A 16872-nucleotide genomic window follows, 5' to 3' on the forward strand; every position below is an offset into this window, starting at 1 on the left:
TAGTTTCCTGTAGTGTGCATGCAAAGAACAATAAATGACTGATTTGCACAATTCACTAAAACTGTAATCCCAATTCTTTAAGGAAAGTGTGCAGACATCTTTGAAAAGTTCCTAGAATTCTTCTTTAAATAGAAAAGCCTTAAGGGGGATCTTATGCCCACAATTTATTTTAGATTCTGGCTTTAAACATTTAGTTCAGCTTTAGTTAGGTGTAATGTGGTGTGAACTATTCTTGCAAGCCGTATTTGAGTTAACATGACGCATTGAATTCTTTCAGAGGTCAGATACTCTGAACAAGTCACTGTGCTGTGTTAGGTCAAGTGTACGGTGTTGCCATGATATTAATCACATTGTCAGTTTCAATTTCCCCTGCCAGACTTAAACATGTGTTTCTTCTTCTCTTCAGGTTCTCCAGGATTATGTGCAGCTGGTGGAAGATGTTGACATGAGACTGACCCTTGCCACAAAATATAAGTGCCACAACGTTGTCATTGATGTGAGTGCTGAGAAGTGCATCAGCATTGCATAAGTGTGGGTCGCCTGTTGGCATCTGGCGCATAACTAATTGTAACACTTAGGGTTAGAGGGGAGAGTTACAGTTCTTTACCAAGAAGTTAGTGAAATAAATGTGCTACATTTTGCAATAGGAATGTCTCTTTTATAATAAACAGGAGTTTACTCCTTCTCTGAGTACCATGTGAAACTGGTATACAGATTTTTATTTTAGCTAACTTCACCTGTGTGCAGAAGCCTAGGCCTGCCCATGGTAATGTGAGGCTCAGAACCTATTCTGTGACCAGGAGAGGCACACAACACGTGCCCTCATGTTGGCCATTTGACAGATGTCCATGCAGAGTGTATCTCATGTAGCGCTGGTGGCAGTGAACCGTGATTTACAAATCAGTAGTGTGACCAGACCTGATTTTTGTTTCACGGAAGGGCTAATTTAGTGTCTCTTCCCATGTAAAGTTCTGCTATTAGCCAGAACATTGCACTGGCATCTCGTTTGCATGTTGAGTGTATGTGTTTGCAGTAAGTGCTTAGCAATGTGTGATAGTAGGACGCTGTGCTATGTGAGTCTGAGTGTTTGGGCCAGTAGAATCCCTTTTTGATGTCCCTAGTTTAGCATGGTACAAAATGGAGAATGAGAACAGCTTCCCTAGACAGTGGAAGTGTCTGTATTTCTGTGGCTGAAGGGAGGCGACGTTGAAGTAGGAGTGGATGGAGACAGGGCTACCTTTAGACATCTAATGTGAATCTAATTAGGAAAGGGCTGCAGATTAGTTTTTCCTGAGCACTGCTATTTGATAGATGGCAGGAGCAACAGCGTCTGTTGTTCAGGGTGAGGACATTTCTAGACAGGCCCCTGCCTTTTGTGTCTTTGACGACAGCTTCAGGAAAGCTGATGGCATCCAAGTAGGAACATCTCACACTCCTTTATGCCCATGATGTGTATACTCCTGCTTGGAGCCATCTCCATTTCTACCTGCTATGAGTATCATCACTTTGTACAAAGGCTGTCGTAAGAGCAGCCTGAAAATTACATTTGAAAGAGAACCAAATTAAATTGATTTTGATGCCTCAGGCATCCCTTGTCTGGAAAATGTGTATTAACATGGGATCCAAATCACCCCATTTTGTTTTAGTCCCAAGTTCTTCTTTACCAAGGAATAGACTGCTCTGCACAGTACTCGGAAGAGCTGCTGCTGTTTGCCTGACAGCCAGTGTCCCATAGGTGCTGGCACATCACTTGAACTTTGTAATTCCTGCTGGAAGAGCGTCTGTCTGAAGTGCCTAGACCTCTGCCTGCCTGCTGAGAGCTGGAAGGAACATGCCTGGACCTGCAGGAGGAGAAACTGTCCAGAAGGAGGAGCCCAGTGCAAATCCAGAATCTGGAGCACCGAGAAAAAGCAGACTGTTCTTGGAGTGAAGCAAGGAGCGACTGGTGCCATATAGGCCCATTTGGTCTATCTGAACGTTTCATGTGAGAGCCACATTGACTTTTACAGAGCAGGTACCTCCTTGACACCTTGCAGTCCCACAAGGGCTCAATCGACTGAAGTGCCACTGCTGATTAGACAAAGAATGAAGGTGTGTTTCTGCCTAAGTGGGAAGATCCAGTTGGACTTAAGGCGACAATCTCCGAAAGTCTGTAATTGGAGATAACTCCGCTTGAAGGCCGCCACTTTAAAATCTGAACCCCTGTCCGCAGCCAGCCAGTAAGGCTGCGGTTGCCAAAGACTTGGGTTGCTGTAGAAAACAGCTTCACCAATTTTATCCTACAAACACTTCCCAAGGAGAACCTGCTATTGTGGATCACACAGGAGATGAGCCATTACCATGAGTACGGAAACATGAACAGCATTTTTTTGCGCTACTGTATTGATAACCAGCAGGTAAATGAGGGGCTTATCCTACACCTGGGACAAGAGGATAACATGTAAAAAAAGAAAGCCTGCTGTGCATGCTTGAGACTTTTGAGTAAGAAATCTAACTGAGTTGCATTTAACCTGTGAGCTATTTTGACATTATCTTCACTTGTGCCTGATTGTTTCCCAAGACATAGCTGTAGGCAGAATTCTGACCCTTGCAAGGATGAAGGGCATTAATGAGTGTGGGTGTAGCGCCTTACTGCTCAACACAATTTAGATTACAACCCTGAATTAGGTTTGTGAGGACATGCCTCTATTTGTATGGCCACCCCAAGCTTTTTGATAGATGCAGCTGGTTTTTCATACCTGAGAGTGCCCCTAGGCCTTCAAGCCAGACCTCAGTGCCAGTGCCCTGACCCTAAAGTGTACATCGAATTGACTGTACCAAATTGGCAATGGCTAACTTATCTGTAAGTCCCTAGTTAATGGAACCCTGGTACCCCAGACATGTAAGTTAGAGGGATGCCCCAGGGCTTGTAGCACTGGTTGTGCCACCCTGGAGGTCCCCCAAGTAAAACAAGTCCCCCATCCACCACTGCAGTCAGGAGAGAGCAGTCCTGCACTGCTGACCTGAATTTGCCATTAAAAGCAATAGCAACTCCACCTGTGTCAGTCATCCCTCTTGCAGGCCTACCGAGTCCTAAAGGCAGAATGCAACATATGACACAAGCAGCACATATGTTCTGACAGTAAAACCTGCAAAACTACTGTTTTACTATTGAAAGATTTGGACGCTCAGTTTGTAAGTACAGGGTACATGCTGACTCCTCAGCTGTGCTTACTTTTGAACAGTGCGACCAAAGTGAACGCTCCAAGATATGAAAAAAACGTGTTAAATTAAGCCTGACTAGTATCTCATGTCAAAATTAATATAACTTGTAGTGTGCAGCTTTAGCAAAGCTGCCACGTTGTTGCCTTTAAAACTCCTGTGCTTTCCCGGGCACACATGGAGCCTGCTTCACAAGACAGCCTTCTGCCCTTCTTGAGAGATGTGCTAACAACTCTCAGGAAGGAGCACAATGAGGGATTGCAGGCCAGGCAGGTGTCACCTCCCTCCTGCAGAAAGCCACTTGGGTGCTATCCGCAAAAGGCAGGTTTCAAAGGTGAAGCCACCTTTGAAGGTCAGATGTGTAACATTAGGAGGGCTGCCCTATTGTTGAGGTAGACAGAGTGGCACGGGAAGCGGAGGAGGGAAACCAGTTGCCAAACCGTTTTTCTTGGGGGCATGTATCCCTGAGGTAGCCACACCCCCATGGTTGGGCTAGGGAGGTTTAAACACAGAGAGAGGGGTCTTGCCATCTTTGGAGTGGGTAGAATGGCACATTCTGTGATAGCCATATTCCACACTCCACAGGAAGTGGTCATCATGGGGGAGGGAACCTGGTAGTGCATTGGCCATCAACTCCATCCTGCCCTGAGGGCACTTTCCGAGCCACCCAGACCTCAGATCTCAACCGACGAATAATTTTCTGTAAGTGAATCCAGGATAAACTGATCATAGTAGTCTTCAGTAATCTAGCTGATGGTGAGGCAATCCGAGCAACCTCTATCTTATTTAATATAATGCAAGATGAAAAGAGAAATTGTTTTTTGTAATCTAAATTGTTTATGTATGTGCATTTGTATGTGGTATTTTTATAATATGATCCTAGTCGGTAGGCAGCAGGGGTCTGTAGAGGCTCAAAAACAAAGGAATACGTTCAAAGGGGGTAGCATTGCTCGGTTCTGAGAGGGGAAGAGGCGGTTATATTGAGATATGGAAGGCTTGAGGCAGTCCTGCGTGGGGGACTAATATGCCAGATCCGGGGTGCACAGATGGAGAAAAAGTGTGTTTCCAGTTTCTTTTCTTGTTTGCCCTTCTTGGTATCCATTGGTGTTGTCCTATGTGAAGAGAACCACCGTAGACAGCATGGATGCCAGCTATAATAGCGTTGTATATAAATCAGCTGATCTGTAGGATGACCGCTCCGGCAAAAAGAGCCAATGAAGTCCAATACATGGCTAGATCGGTGACTAATGGTGGTTTCCTGGTTGACTGCCAATAAGTAAGAAAATAACCCACAGAACGTACAAGGCTTTTACGGAAGACTTTCTAATGTTATGTATATCAAATTACTCCATACTGTTAGTTTGATTTATAGGTTTAGGCCCTAGTTAATTATGCATGTCTTTCTCATTAGACATATAAAGATCTGAAGGATCGACATCAGCTCATGGTGTACCGGTGTAAGGTGGACAGAAACTCTCCAGAAGAGGAGAAAATCGACATACTCCTGAAAAACACGGTATGTGAGAGTGCCTTGGGTTTTCCTCAACAACTCATTCCTTTAACAACCACTGTGATATGTGGTGCATTCTAATCACACGCCTAATTTCTTTTTAACACATTTTATTGACATAAAATACCACAGCCTCAAGTTACATTCATTATAGCGTACAGGTACAGTGGTTAGCAGGATGCTTTCGGAAGTCCAGCATACTAAGTGAAAGTATAGCAAAATATCGAATGGGGACTCCAGGTAGAAGGCCGTCAAAGAGGACTCCATTGTACCTCACCAACTCCCAAATCAGCATTCTGTCTGCATGAGGGAACTCAAAGGACAAGGGGATAACAATGAATTGGGGGATTGGTCGGGAGAGGGAGGAAGTGTTAGAAGGGGGGGACCTGTCCTACTTGGTACAGGTCTTATGGCAAGGGGGTTTAATCCTAAGGCAGAGGTTTGGTCTTATTGCACACTACTGTGACTGGGAGTTTTGAGGGTGAGCAATGGAGGGAATTTCACAGGAAGGGAGAGATAGGAGGTTCCCGGTCAGAATCGTGAGAGTAATGCGGCCCGGGGGAGCTATAGGACAGAGACAAAGGCCTTTGGCTTCCTCCCTGTGTAATGCTGTCACCTCATCCCTGCTCGCCACTGCCACTCTCTAGGCCATGCCAGTAGGGGGGGTTGCGCTTTATGCAGTGCATGGTTTCACCAGGGCCAGATTGGTGAAGCGGGCTGCCATCTTATACTTCTTTTGGCACTTGTAGATACCCAAGGCACATTCCTCTCAATTATTCAGAAGAGGGCGGCCTGTGTTGAGGATGCGGCTGATGTGAGCGGGTCCATGTGGAGATTGGTTGGTTGGTGTGTGTGGGTGGGTCGAGGTTGTTGAGGTTGACATCGCTGGGTTGGGGGTCGAAGTTATTGTAGATGGTGTCTATCTTGCTGTGCAAATAGTCCAATAGGGTGTCGCAGAGTTCTTGGGAAGTGCGGATAGTGTTCTCTGTAGCAGATGGACTGGAAAATAATTATTTGACCATGTTGAAGGGTTCTTTTGTGTGGTTGGTGCTTTTTCGATGCTGTACGTGAGGGCTGCCCTCTTGGTGGCCTTGATGTGTTGGTGGTAGTTATTGAGGGCTGATTTGGAGGTGGTTCGGTCAGAGGTGTTTTTGGTTGGCACCATTGTTTCTCTAGTCGTTTGTAGTTGTGCTTGATGGTTCTGAGTTCTGGGGTATACTAGCTTGTCTTGAGGCTTTTTTGGTTTTGTCTGGCTTCATAGGGGCTACCCTGTCTTCGCATTTGGTGATCCAGGTAGAGAAGTTCTGGACGGTCTTCTCTAGGTCTGACTCTGCTTCGGGTTGGATGGTGGTGAGGGCCTGTGTCAACTGGGTCTCAATCATGTTGCTCCAACTGCTGTGAGAGGAGCTAGGGGCCTTGTTGGCATATTCCTGTGCGCCTGCGATGGTAAAGTGGACGATAGCATGGTCGGTCCAAGTAAGATCTGTGGGGTGGCTGTATTTGACTCTGTCGCTGGATGTGAAGATCAGGTCCAATGTGTGTCCTACTTTGTGTGTGGGTATGGGGTCGGTGACCAGTTAGGTGAGGCGGAGGTTGTTCATGCTCTCCAGGAGGGTGGTGGTGTTGACGTTGTTGGGTTATTCCATGTGGATGTTGAGGTCAATGAGTAGGATGTAGTGTTTGGAGTCGATGGCTGGGGGGGAGATGGCGTTTCACAAGGTGGGTCGAGATCCAGGTGGTCAAGAGGCAAGGGTGACTCTAATGGTCATCTTAGCCATGGTTAATAGAGGGAAGTTGAGGTATTCCATGATAGGTGTTCGGTCGTCCTTGGTGGCAATGCATTGGATGTTTTCCTTGTGGATGATGGCGATGTCTCCCCTGAGTTTTTTTGTGCGGTCTTGGTGTATCATCTATTTAAGGAGAGTGCTAGGTTGTTGGTTGCTGTGCCAAATTATTTTCTGAATCCGGTCTGGTTTGCTGGGACCAGATTGTACTTGTTAGACCACTTTATGAGGTCATCTAGGATGAAGGACGTGTAGTATTTTGCTTCAGTGTCTATTAGTGCTATTAGCCTGTAGCTGGCTGAGTTGGAACGGTCCCCACCTTTAGAGACTCGATTTATATTATCGAACCTCCCCAACTCATTGGAATGATGCCAGAAAGCTCAGCTTCTATATATGTGGCCGATAGCGGATTTTCCCAGTACTGGGGTCCAATGTGAAAATGGCCTGTGGGATACTGTTGGGGACCGGGCGCTCCATCTCTTCTGCCCATAATTATTACTTTTTTAATCTCATCAGGTGAGTAAAACTGGTGCGTAACGTTGTCAGAGATTTTATTGAGACCTTAATTTCTTGCGTCTTTTATATTATTTGTAGCATTGTTTGTGATTTTTCCCCCATTTTCGGTCCCTGCTGCAGTGTCCTCCCACTTCTCTATTGTATATCTTTGATCCTTGTATAACAATGGAACAACCCTTTTCGTCCCTTGGAAGACTTGAACATCCAGCTGTATCCGCTGTTTCAGCCCAGCACCAACTATTACACATCTTGGTCTGGTAGTCGACCCATTTTTCTCCGACACATTTTAGTTATTTATTACTTTATTGTGTCTGCCAAGACTGTTTACACTCTCGCGTAGAATGACCTAGAGTTGTTTTGCTTTGCACTGAAGATTAGTTTAGCCCCGGACCTGTCTTGGTCACTAAGTGTAGTGTATTCAGTTAAATACTGCAGAAGGTGCAGTGTCAATTGAAGGGTAAAGATTGTGTAGTCTATTATTGATTGTGATTTTGGACCGTGATACGTGAATTTTGGGGGTGTATCTTCACTTGTTGTTCCATTTATGACTCTCATTTCTAGGTGTTCTGTTTCTCAGCTGCCACTGTCTCCTGCAAACAGTCACTTTTTATAACTATTCTCCTTAAAATACGTAGGTCCCATTTTAACATGCTTTCGGCATTTCTATTCAATAAATGTCTAAATATGCATAGAAGCATTTGAGCCTGATATTTGCACTCGAGGAGACGTGCACACCCTTAAACCCTTTTGTTAAACGGTCTCAGAAGTTCACAGTGAAGTCCCCACATGCCTTTCTCACCATGCACAGAAGAGCATACAACTTGAAAGGTTAAGTCGTGGTTGCAGGAGTGCATTGCGCAAAACATGACTGATACACACGTTAGCATCAATGGGCATGTGTGCCACCAGTGAAGGACCTGCGGATTCTGCCCCAAAACCACCCTGTCAAAAAAGCCTTGTTGTAAATAGGCTTACAACCCCATGTAGTCAAAAACCGGGGGGCCGGAGAGGTTAAGCCGGATGAGGCTGCCAGCTGCACCTGCCCTGCTCACCTCTGGGGCCCTTCAGTATGCTCCACTGTGAGGGGACCTTTCCCATACTGGGAGGTCTCTCATCACTGTCTTCAACCAGTGGGAATTCCATTGTTCAAGATCCGTCTTGAGATCTCATGGCCAGTGATGGGTGTCTGCAGAGGGGCTGCCTATGCCCATTTACAGACCAGCAGAAGCTGCTGGACAAAGAAGCAACAGTACAAGGAATGTCACCAGACCACACTCCGTGCCCGACTGCCCTGTCTGTCTTTACAGCTCTACAATTGAAAAGGGAAACGGGAGACTGTGATGCATCCTATTGCTGCTTCGTTGGCTGCCCCAAGGCGGCAGCTTTGGAGAGCAGGCCTGAACAGGGGTATTGTTCTTTTTTCCATTTTCATAGATGCAAGAGATAACACAATGGCCCCTAGAATCCTGCCCGGGGTCAGTTTCATCAGCCTTGCTTTTAGATTCTTAGGATTTGGGACATTTTCCACAAGGAGGTCATCTGTGCCTATATTGTGCTGCTGTTGTGCTCCCCATTGTTGAGGTGATATATTCACCTAAAATGAGGGATAGGTCACTCCCTACCTTAACCATAAGGTGTATGATTTCAGAGCAGAGTCATTTTGTTTGCCTATTGAAGAGCTTTATGACTCATCGCCATATCACACAAAGTATTGCCCAATCACTGCAGGCTTGGAAAGAAGACCATGGTACATTCTGTTGCATTACGAAAAATGTGATGTTCTATAGTCATCTATTTATAAACATGCATTTTTCTTTCTTTCTTTTAAACAGCAAATACGGTGGAAGAACTAACCAGAGCTTCTGATGTGTGTACAGAAGAGTATCTAATTCCAAGAGAGAATGGAAACTTGTTCCCACAGAGTCAAGATTCAACAATAAATATGTTTTGTTAAATAAATGCCAATGTATGTGCATCTCTGAAGCCCTGGGGTGCAGGTGATTGGATACGTATGACTCGTCATTGCTTCATTTATGCAGCAAGAATCTGCTCCCACAAAAATAACAACGAAATACAAACAAGAGGAAAGTGGCTCTTGCATAAGATCTAGAGGCACTTGACACCTGCATAGAGACATTTCCTTGGCCAATCTAGTCGGAGGTCATTGATGCGGGACCACGTGGTACGTCCTCAGAGAAGCAAATAGACACTCCTGTGAGGTTCGTATGGGTAACAGTCGTTACTCTGATGAATCTCATGGGATTATAAGTGGCCAGATCCAGCCTCCTGCAGGAATTTGGAAGGACAGTGGTCAGCTTGAGTTCCATGGGGGACTTAAATAATAGCCAATTTACACCACAGAGAAGGGGTTTGATGTGCAAGAAGTAATAGCCACTCCTTAGCACCAAAACAACCATGTTCAATATGGACTTGATAGTCTACGGCCTTGGTAATCCACACAGACATGATCTCAAGATGGAACTTTCACAAACACCTCTCAGCATCTGTACTGCTACGTCCGCACAAGCCTGAGCTCAGCATTCAAGTGGCCACATTTTACTCCAGCCTAATATGCCATATCTGTTTTAGCACCTGGGCATCCATATTCTGAAGTAAGTGGTACTCATTAATACGTAGTGGCGGCTGGCAACTATAAGCGAGTGGAGCCCCGAGTAAATGGGTGGTAGGTGGGTGCAGTAAAGAAAATACTTGAAAAAAAGTCAAACAAAAAAGGGTTACTTACCATGTTTGCGCAGACAAGTCCACTTCGCTCCAGTACTCTTCCTCTTCTCCTCCTCACATCACGTCTAGGGCCCCAGCTAACTCACTTAACCAATCCTGGCGCTGCTCTCATGCTGTTAACCAGCATGAGAAAAGTGCCAGGATTGGAGGGAGCGGCCTCTCTCCGTGCTCCCAAGGACACTGGAGCCCTATGCTTTCTCTCAACCCAGCTGTCCTTAGACAGCTGGGTTGAGAGGTTAAAAGTGCGCATGTCAGGCTGGCCGTCACAAGACCAAAGTGACATGCGCACTTTTAAATTAGTGCACAGGGAGCCCACCACTGCTGCCACTCAGCAGGCCCCACCCCGTCCTGGGACATTTCTGGGAGCATTTTAGAGGGGCAACGCTCCTCTGCTCTAATGGAGGAGCCACCCCTGCTCATACGTCACCTTTGCCATTTTACATTCTCTAAACTTAGAGCTTTCTCACAAATCCAGAAAAAAGCTCTACATACAGGACTTTCATATACAGAGTGCACATCGCGACAAATGCATGTCTAACCACTCTGGAGCAAGCTAGCAAGAGTGAACCAAAATTCAGAGCACCCAGTGAATATGATCGCCGTTTTTATTCACAGCAAACATAAATTCGCTCTTTAGCCAAAACGTGATTGGAGGTGAGACACAGGAATGTTGCCTTAATTATCGGTCCTTGATCTGTTAATCTTACGAGCCTCAAACGTTCCTTGGCCCAGTGTAATGTACTGGGCACGTATAAAGCTCACTGTTACCTATTAGGGCGCCCTGGTGCTGGTGTTAACATTGGAGTTTAAACAATGATGTGTGCTGTAGTACAGCAATTAAAGCATGCCATCCCCCGTCAAGAACAGCTTCTTCAGAGCCTTCCTAAATAGGAGGAGCTAAGTAATGGGATGGAACCTGAGATGGTTTTCAGATTTCACAGTCACTCCCGTCTGCCTCAGCCACAATACTACCTGAACGAGGCAGGCTGAACACGCGAGCTTTGTTTAAAACAGTGCTTGAGAGTCACACATAGATATGCATTTCATGTACATAATAATGACAAAATATACCTCCATGTCACAGCCTTCATGAGTGACTGCTTCTTATTCTGGACCATATATATTTTCTTGAACCCATCTTTAATGCTTTATATTGTTAGGTCTTTGTGTTTGCTCTAGATCCTGCACCCTCTATCCATGCAAGTCGTGTCTGACTCCGCTCTGAAGCCAGTCTCTGTTGTTTCTCAACATGTATTGCCATAGGATTGACCGACTCTCACACTGATAAAGTCTGCACAGACATGCTGACTTTGGCGTGTGCCATTATTAGACAGCCCAACACTGGTGATAAAACACAACCTGCCGCAGATGAACAGCCTAGCATTGTCCGACTTAGATGTGCAAAATGGCCTGCCATTAAGATGCCATGTGATTCTAATGGTGAAGCCATGGTCTTTCATACATGAGGATGTGTGTATGTATGCTTGTCTTATATAGCGCACATCTTGCTAAGAAGCCGTGGATTACTGTGCAATCAGTGTGAACAGCTGTAAATGGGAAGCTGAGGCAGGAGGAGAGGATCCTGTGCAAAATATGTATTTTGAGAGGGAGTTTTTGGAAGACCAAACGTCTTGGTAAAGGAAGTTAAATTGTTTTGGACCGTAGGTGAACAGCAATAATACATCGTAAGGATCTTCACTTATAAAGATTTTTATAATACATTTATTAATTTCTCTTTCATCATTTAGATGATTATCTTGTCTCTCTGGATTCCATTCACATGATATGATGTTTCTTTCAAACGGGATGCCCAGCCTAAGGAATGGGCTGCTTAGCCAACGCGTTTCATCCTGAATGGCTAGTGAGCCTAGGGCATTCTCAAGGCAAGTAATATAGAAGTAAAGTCATACGATAGGTGGAGAAGATGTGGAATGTCGTCATCTGCATCACGGTGCAGTCAAAAATGTATAATCCTGGGAATTAGAGGAACAAGATTTCTACCCACAGACCAGTCTTTAACTTTTGAAGTAGAATCAAATATTAGCATTAATGGCCTGATTTAGAGTTTGGCAGACGGGCTACTCCGTCACAAATCTGAGGGACATCCCATCCTCTGTATTTCAAGTGCTATAGGATACAATGCACGTATAATATTGCGGACGGGATATCCGTCACGTTTGTGACGGATTATCCCATCCGCTAATCTCTAAATCAAGCCTTAAATCTTAATGAAAATAACAATGGTCCTGGAGTTGCTTGTATTTCCATTCAGAAGAGATGTGGTCTAGCAGATCCAGACAGACTTTTCCTTTCAGAGTAAGATCAAGACTGATTTACATGTGGTTGCTCCATATCTGAAATAGCACTGTGGACACACCACAATGGACTAGCATGCTGCCAGAGTGATTACCAGTGGCTGTTTCTTCTGCAAGCACTCCGTCCATCATCTATAGTTATTTAAAGTTGTTTTAATGAACTCATCAAGTTATTTCCACAACAATGAACTAAACACAAAAAAGGGCCCATCAACAATATTCTAATTCTGTGACTAAAAATTTTCTCCAGGTGACAAATCCAAATCTGATCCAGTGTTAACTCTCCCTCTGGTAAAGGACACCGGATTTGACACAAAGCACCTGTGGGAAAAGACTAGAGTGCCGGAACACAGCCTCCCAGTCCCAACAAGCAGAACGTGGTATCTTTTGTAGCCAACACCACCAGGCTATCAGCAGCATTTTTTACCTGAAAGGTGATGCTGTGTCCCAGTATAGTCACTATCCCAACAAGCTCAAAACAGATAGAACGCAGGCTGGCTTTCTGCTGTATACCTTACCGGTCCACCAATTTTGGATGGTGGTCACAATCTGAGGACCAAGGTGAGACATCATGGCTCCCAGCCTTGAACACTTGGAGAAATGGAGGGCAAGTGACACTGCATGAACAGCAGTGATGAAGGCTAATTTCAGTTTGCAGCCTACGATGGATGCTTCAGTCAGGATTCTGTGCTTCCAAGTCTATAATTTCGATATACATGACCAGTAAGCCAAAAACCCCTGCGTGATTCACATGCGTATGCTGACACAAAGCTAACACTGACTCCTCTTTAGATGACATAAATATAAATTTAAAAAATGGAATGGAGTAAAATGACAGTAACAAACGTTGTACACAACACAAAGCAATGAAACAGTATGAATAATATGTTTAAAATCAACTAATTCAAGTACAATTTTTCAAAAGTCAGTTCTGTGACTCTACGCATAACCTGCAAACTTGTGCCAATTTGGCTGTTTATATTTGAATGTAAAAGAGGTGAAATGTAGCTATCCATACAAAAACTAGATAACAAGCTGGACAAAATGTTCAAGAATGTAAACAGATGATCAAATAATCATTTAATGTATTGTACTGTTGTATTTTATACTTTGTTGTTTAAATAAAGATAAAGTTGACAAATCTCCGAAAGGTAAGAGATGACTAAATACATATTCTGCATTTAGGAGCGAATGTGAGGACAGTACAGTGACTCTCAGCCTGAATGGTAGCTTGATTCAATGCATTCCCCAAACTGCAGCAGTACCATAAGTTTTTTTTTTAGTTGTAGCAGTCATGGCCATCGACTTTGCCAATAAACACAGAGGCCAGTGTATGCCGGATTAGTCTCAGACAGCAGAAAGTGTGCACTCTGCCAGTAGCGCACTCGCGCAGTTGGTAATGCAGCATCACTCATCAGTAAGGCTCGCACAGTGCTGTTGGTCAGGGAGGCACTTAGAGCAGTGATGCGGATAGCACATTAAAAATGTGCTAGTCTAATGCCTGATGAGTGGTACTTGGCAGGGCTATCTCACCTTGTCATCCTTGCACATGGAACAAAAAAAAACCCAAACCAGGAGTGTATGCACTGCGGGTAAGATGTGCAGGGAGCGTGAAATCGTATTAAACTGGTACTTGTAAAGGAGAGTGCCTTGGCACATCTACACTGACTATACTATTGCTAAGTCCATTATTTCACAAATGATCTATATAAAGTGTGTAGGAGGCTGCAATGTGGGATGAAAACTGTGAAAATGGTTTAGTGGTCTGAGGAATGCCTCAATGTACTTAATATGTCGACCACAGCACCTCTAAGCTACTTGAGTTTTGCCATCAACTTGTTAATCTATTTTAGAAAGCTGTTTATAGATTATTTTCACCTTCTTAACCTCCTAAATATTCCACAATGATGAGATTAACTTTGTTTTGTTTACTGAATATGTGTAGTGCTGTAAAAGAGCCTATGCTTTGTGTGCATGGGAGGTTTCCTTTCATATATTCCTAAACCACGAAGAGCGCATGCTTACCTCATTATTAAAGAGATAAATGTGATTCGATCGATTCTAAATATTCCATTCAATGCTTCACTTGATTATTTTCAACATTTCAATATATTCGACTCTCCCTCAAAAGTGCAAGTGGAGGGCAGGTGATGTGCTTAAAGTGAAGAGTTATGTTTACAATGTTAAATGGGGTGTTTGCCTACTAAGTCCCAGTCAGGCAGCTCAAAGCACATACATGCCCAAGTGACACTAGGCGTGATGATCAATCGATCAATCCATTGTGAACTTCCATGTTCCAGTTGTAGTGTGGGGCGGCATAGTGAGCTAAAGAACGATGATGGATTCAACCCAGATATAATAGTGACTTGGGGTGAGAGTCTGAAAAGATTCAGCGCTCCATCCATAATCTCCTTGTGTTTGCTTTCTTCACCCTAAGCTGGCAGGGTATGACCAGACGTGGGTTCGCTTGCTATCTTTGCCACTGGATTCAAGCTAGCCTGGCTGATGAGCGGTTTTACTCCCGAAACTGGTCCCAAGATACTTTTTTCCAGTCCAGGGAAGACCTGGCTTGGCGGTTCTGGCTGGACTGTTCCCATGAGCAACAGGGTCAAGACTGATTCGCAAATGGCTGGGTCTGAACTGGGGTGGCGAAGTGAGCTAAAGAAAGATGATGGATTCAACACAGATCTAATAGTGACTGGGGTGACTGTCTGAAAAGAGTCAGCGCTCCATCCATCATCTCCTTGTGTTTGCTTTGTTTGACCTAAGTTGGCAGGGTATGCCCAGACGTGGGTCCCTTGCTCACTTTGCCACTGGATTCAAGCTGGCTTGGCTGTTGAGGGGTGTTACCCCGAAACCGGTCCCAGGATGCTTGTTTCCGGTCCAGGAATGACCTGGCTTGCCAGTTCTGGCTGGACTGTTCCCGTGAGGAGCAGGGTCAAGACTGATTTGCATATGACTGGGCCTAAACTGGTGTGGTGAAGTGAGCTAAAGAACGATGATGAATTCAATCCAGATCTAAAAGTGACTGGGGTGAGTGCCTGAAAAATGCCAGCATTCAGTTCATCGTCTCCCTGTGTTTGCCTAGCTGTAGTGTAGATTGGCATCCATCTCTATTATACTGCACCTCTGCCACCCCCAACCACGGTGATGTGTGGACCACAACACACGATGAATGAGGACATTCATTTGACCACAGTGCATGACGTAAAATAAAAAGGAAGGGGTTGCAATGTAGTCAAGAAGAATGGTGACAAATCTTCTCCTTCGATTTCTCCCACACACCACCCCATTATTAAATGAGCGTAGATGAAAGCTGTGGTAATCACAAATTAACTACTGAGCATAAGCAGAACAAGAAGCTGATGAGTTAATTCAAACTGAGTGAAACTGCATTTATATCTCACACACCACAGTTAGTACTCTTGGCACAGGTGTTAAAATACATTGCCTAAAATAGGTAAGATTTGAGAAGTTACTGAAAATGTGCTATCTTGCGGGAACGAATTCCACTTTCTCGCAAACAGTAGAATGTCACCCACACTTAGTAGTAGCATGGCACAGCCCACTGCCTAGGTCGGATAGCTGTTGCCGGGCGTGAGGGGAGGGGGGCAGAGAAACAATTTAAGCAGAGATCCCCTGCCATAGCCAGCCTGCGCCTCCCTAGCTGGCAGCCAATCAAATTAATGGCATGATCAGATCATGATCAATTGACAGATCCTGGCCAAGCTCGCTGCTGTAGGCACCCCAGGCCGACTTCAGGATATGAGCGGGGCCCATATCTTCTCCCTGAACAGTTCTCCATCGAGGCCCCTCTTTTACTGCAGTTTAGACTGACCCAGTTTTTGGCATATATTTAGGTCTCGGCTAGCGAAGGCTGCGCTTGCGCAGTCTCGCTCGCGAGATATAATGACTTGGAGCAGAGGGGCTTGAACCCGCCCCTCTTCTCCCCTCTTCTCCATTGGCTGGCCTCTTGAATGCTGGCCAGCCATTGGAGAAGAGGTCCGTCACTCCGAACAGGCCCCGTCTTTTTCGGATTCGGGGGTGTGTTTTTTGCAACTTTTCTAATTATCTCCTCCAGCCAATGACAAGAGGAGAGAACAGAAAAACACGCCCCCGAATCCGGAAACGCCGCTGCCTTTCTCCGAGGCATTTCTGCTTCGCCTCGGAGAAAGGCAGTTGTCTCTCTCTGATTCTGTCGTGTTTCTTGTTCTTTTTAGGCCCTTGCACTTCCACATCAACGAGAACGCCATTGCTAGGGATGTAACACTATTCTAATGAAACAGAATATCAATAATTTATTTAGCCTGTCAATGCGGTATTCAGATATCCATTTAGGAGTTTGCCTTCTGCACAGGAAGCTTCCCGGGCGCTGACATTTGAAGGTGAAAGCTTATTCGCAGTGAAGGAAAATCGCTATTTGTGTAATGAGAGGCCAAGCGTCACAACTATCAAGGTCAGATGCAAAATAACAAAGTAATTCTTTGCACGCGGCACAGCACAAGTCGACGAAGACAGTATGAAATGTAAGAGTGGGCGTCTGTGTGACGTCAGTGGTAAGCGACGCCAGAGAAAAGTCAACATCTATTGCGCCAATTGCAGTGCATTCGCAGCTTCTGCTAATGTTTATTACGATTGTTTATCTTATCGCAGGCAGGAATCCTAAATTTAACGTGCCTGCATCGCTGAACGGCAAGAATTCGAGCAGCTGGCAGTTTGCACCAGAACAGGACGAGTGATAGGACTTGGCAGTCTCTCGATACCCGGCGCTCGCGCTGAAGGAGTAATCAGAGCAAATGCCAAT

At 45.0% G+C, this 16872-nt stretch overlaps 1 protein-coding gene across 2 annotated transcripts in view; it reads left to right on the top strand.

Moving 5' to 3' along the window:
* Positions 1-13213, top strand: part of VIPAS39 (VPS33B interacting protein, apical-basolateral polarity regulator, spe-39 homolog) — a 360975-nt gene extending 347762 nt beyond the window's left edge. For both annotated transcript variants that reach the window (XM_085626643.1, XM_085626644.1), the window contains exons 18-20: positions 407-496; positions 4613-4717; positions 8844-13213. In XM_085626643.1, coding sequence (XP_085482769.1) covers positions 407-496; positions 4613-4717; positions 8844-8864 — 216 coding nt within the window. In that variant the 3' untranslated portion in view covers positions 8865-13213. The remainder of the gene's footprint in view (positions 1-406; positions 497-4612; positions 4718-8843) is intronic.
* The last annotated feature ends 3659 nt before the right edge of the window (positions 13214-16872 follow it).

Source organism: Triturus cristatus, chromosome 9, assembly GCF_964204655.1.
Source record: "Triturus cristatus chromosome 9, aTriCri1.1, whole genome shotgun sequence".
In the NCBI taxonomy this organism is placed as follows: Eukaryota; Metazoa; Chordata; class Amphibia; order Caudata; family Salamandridae; genus Triturus; species Triturus cristatus.